This window comes from Uranotaenia lowii, chromosome 3, assembly GCF_029784155.1.
Source record: "Uranotaenia lowii strain MFRU-FL chromosome 3, ASM2978415v1, whole genome shotgun sequence".
In the NCBI taxonomy this organism is placed as follows: domain Eukaryota; kingdom Metazoa; phylum Arthropoda; class Insecta; order Diptera; family Culicidae; genus Uranotaenia; species Uranotaenia lowii.
Genome location: NC_073693.1, coordinates 62,364,132 through 62,366,823, shown reverse-complemented (window position 1 = coordinate 62,366,823; position 2,692 = coordinate 62,364,132). Strand labels below are relative to the sequence as shown.

Below are 2,692 nucleotides of genomic sequence, written 5' to 3'. Positions count from 1 at the left end.
ATTCATCAAACAAAGCAATAACACAATAACCTAGGTCTGTTTGTAAAATACAAACATTTCACACACGCTCATACATTATGTTTCTGCTGCTTTGTTTGACGAATGATGCTACTAGCCGTATAATGTAACAACAAAAAAAAAAATCAATCATGAATGGTAAATGGAAAAAAAATCACCTCGAACAGAAATCGAATTTTGATAACTCTCTGACACCTAACTATCGTCAAACTGTAGCTCTATAATTTAGTCGACTACATCAAGTTATTATTGCTATAGGAAGTACGAAACAAATCCTCATAATTTAATTTCAAATACGTACTTATGCCCTTATCTCCCCTACGTTAAAAATAAAGATAAATGAGTTAATAAATAATTTATTTTCAGAGAAATTGTGATTTTAGTAAGTTCCAGAGCCAAAAATGTTGAAAACAGACTTTTTGCCAGGATTTTAAAGAATTGGACCACTGTGCGGCCCTTCTATTATAGGTGATAGTTAAAGTTGATTGAATAATGTTATCCAATTTTATTTATTCATTTAATTGTTGATAAAAGACACTAAATACACTAAATACACATTTTTAACCCTGACGTAAGCCAACTGAGCTTAGTTTGCCAGAAATATTATGATTAGAATCCGAAAACTGTTACGATGCACAAAATTTAATAAAACAGTGGATTTCGAGCCGTTCTGGTGCCTGCTTGAAGGCTCTCAAGGTAATCACTAGTTTACAACATTACACCAACACAACACCAGATTTTTAGTTTCCAAGAAGTACATGGTGACAACGGTTTTCTCATCAAGAAATCGTAAATCCATTCAGAAATTCCCCGATGAATCAGTATAATGCTCTCTACGACAGTGTAACCTAATAGTGACCAACAAATCATCATCGTTTATCGCTATGGCCACTTCAAGTATAAGGATTATCTTCCAGTTAACTTCTTTAACCTACTTGACTATTTCAAGTACCTTTCCGAAACGTCATTGAAATATGAAGCACCGTGCTTTATCAGTTATGTTCGATTTTCATTTATAAACCTCAACTGCAGCGTGTTGAGTATATTCAGTCTTTCACTCTCGAACTAGAAACTAATCTATCAAAATGAAAGGTGAGATTTTTTAAACAAATTGATATTTAAACTGTACATTTTAATGGAGTGTTTTGTTTCTTTTTAACAGTTAAAATCAGTATCCTGGTTGTGGTTGCCCTTCTCTCCAGCGCAGTGCTGGCAAAAGACGAGAGATGTCCCCCAACCAACGAGCCAGGTCAAAACATCCACTACGCTCATCCGACCGATTGTCACAAATATCTCACCTGCAACTGGGGAGAACTGGTTGAGCAACAGTGCACTCCGGGTTTGTTGTGGAACGATAATGCTAAGTACTGCGACTATCCCGAAAATGTGAACTGCAACGACCAATCTGGATCAACCTCCGTTCCTTCGACGAGTTCGAGTCCTGTCCCAAGTTCGACTGTAGAAGTCACTTCAACAACCTCAGCTCAATCTTCTACAACTGTACCAGAGAAGAAATGTCCGGAGCAATTCGATCCCGATCATCAGGTGTTTCTTGAGCACGAAGACTGTGACAAATTCTACATTTGCACCTGGAATGGACAAGCCGTCGAAAAAGTGTGCCCATCGGGACTTCACTGGAATCAACTGTTCAACATTTGTGACTGGCCCGTGAACGTCGGTTGTTCTTCTAGCCCTTCGGTATCTCCGTCGACGCCATCTTTCCCAAGCACCACTCCAGCATCGACAAGTAGTGCAGCTCCCTCAGAGGGTGATTGTCCACTAATCTACGATCCATACCATCAGGTGTACTTCCCTCATCCAGATTGTACCAAGTACTACATTTGCACTTTCGAGGGCAACAAACTGGAGCAAAACTGTCCTGCAACTTTGCATTGGAGCCAATCGAACGGATACTGCGATCACCCGGAGCTGGCACAATGTGTTCCCGGTGTAATGGCTGTGGAGATAACAGATGCAACCACCGAAAAACCAAAGCAGTGCCCACTGAATTCAGTGCCTCAGGACCCACCAGTGTATCTTCCCCATGAGAATGACTGCGCCAAGTACTACGTCTGCGATCATGGCGTGCCTGTTGAAATGAACTGTCCGGCTCCGTTGCTCTGGAATGCCCCCAAAGACGTTTGTGATTCTCCCAACGAGGTCGTTTGCTAAGAGTGAGCTTAAGTCGTCATTCAGTTGGCACTTGATGTGTATTAAATCTCAAAACTGAGTCAAGAGTTGTCTTGCGAAGATGGATAATGGATGTGTTAACAAACGATTAGAAGAAAAATTAATAATTGAAAATAAAAATTGATTAATAAATTGTTACTTTTTTCAATTAAGCTCCCACTCATTACGAAATGATCTCATATATTTTCAAAGGCCTAAAAGACTACTTTTTCCTAGTTTTCCATTCGTCTATAACAATGAGATTATTGGTATGCTATGCTAGACTTGGTCGATTTGGGGTTATTTTTGTGTTTCTGGAACCCTGTAGTCTTAAATGCTTCGGCTTGTTTCAAAACTCATCCATAATTTTTTGCAGATTTTTTAAGTAACATTCACATTTGAAAATTTTAATTTTAAGGTTTGGTTGGGAAAATTGAAAAATTTTTAACTGAAAAATCAACATCTTTTTTGTTTCTTCTGAGGAACCTAGCCTGCTCAATGTCAT

At 38.7% G+C, this 2,692-nt stretch overlaps 1 protein-coding gene across 1 annotated transcript; it reads left to right on the top strand.

Moving 5' to 3' along the window:
- Positions 1-994: 994 nt before the first annotated feature.
- Positions 995-2,297, top strand: LOC129757195 (probable chitinase 10). The gene is made up of 2 exons (XM_055754329.1): positions 995-1,110; positions 1,181-2,297. The coding sequence occupies exons 1-2, from the start codon at positions 1,104-1,106 to the stop codon at positions 2,188-2,190; spliced, it is 1,017 nt and encodes a 338-aa protein (XP_055610304.1). The 5' UTR covers positions 995-1,103; the 3' UTR covers positions 2,191-2,297.
- The last annotated feature ends 395 nt before the right edge of the window (positions 2,298-2,692 follow it).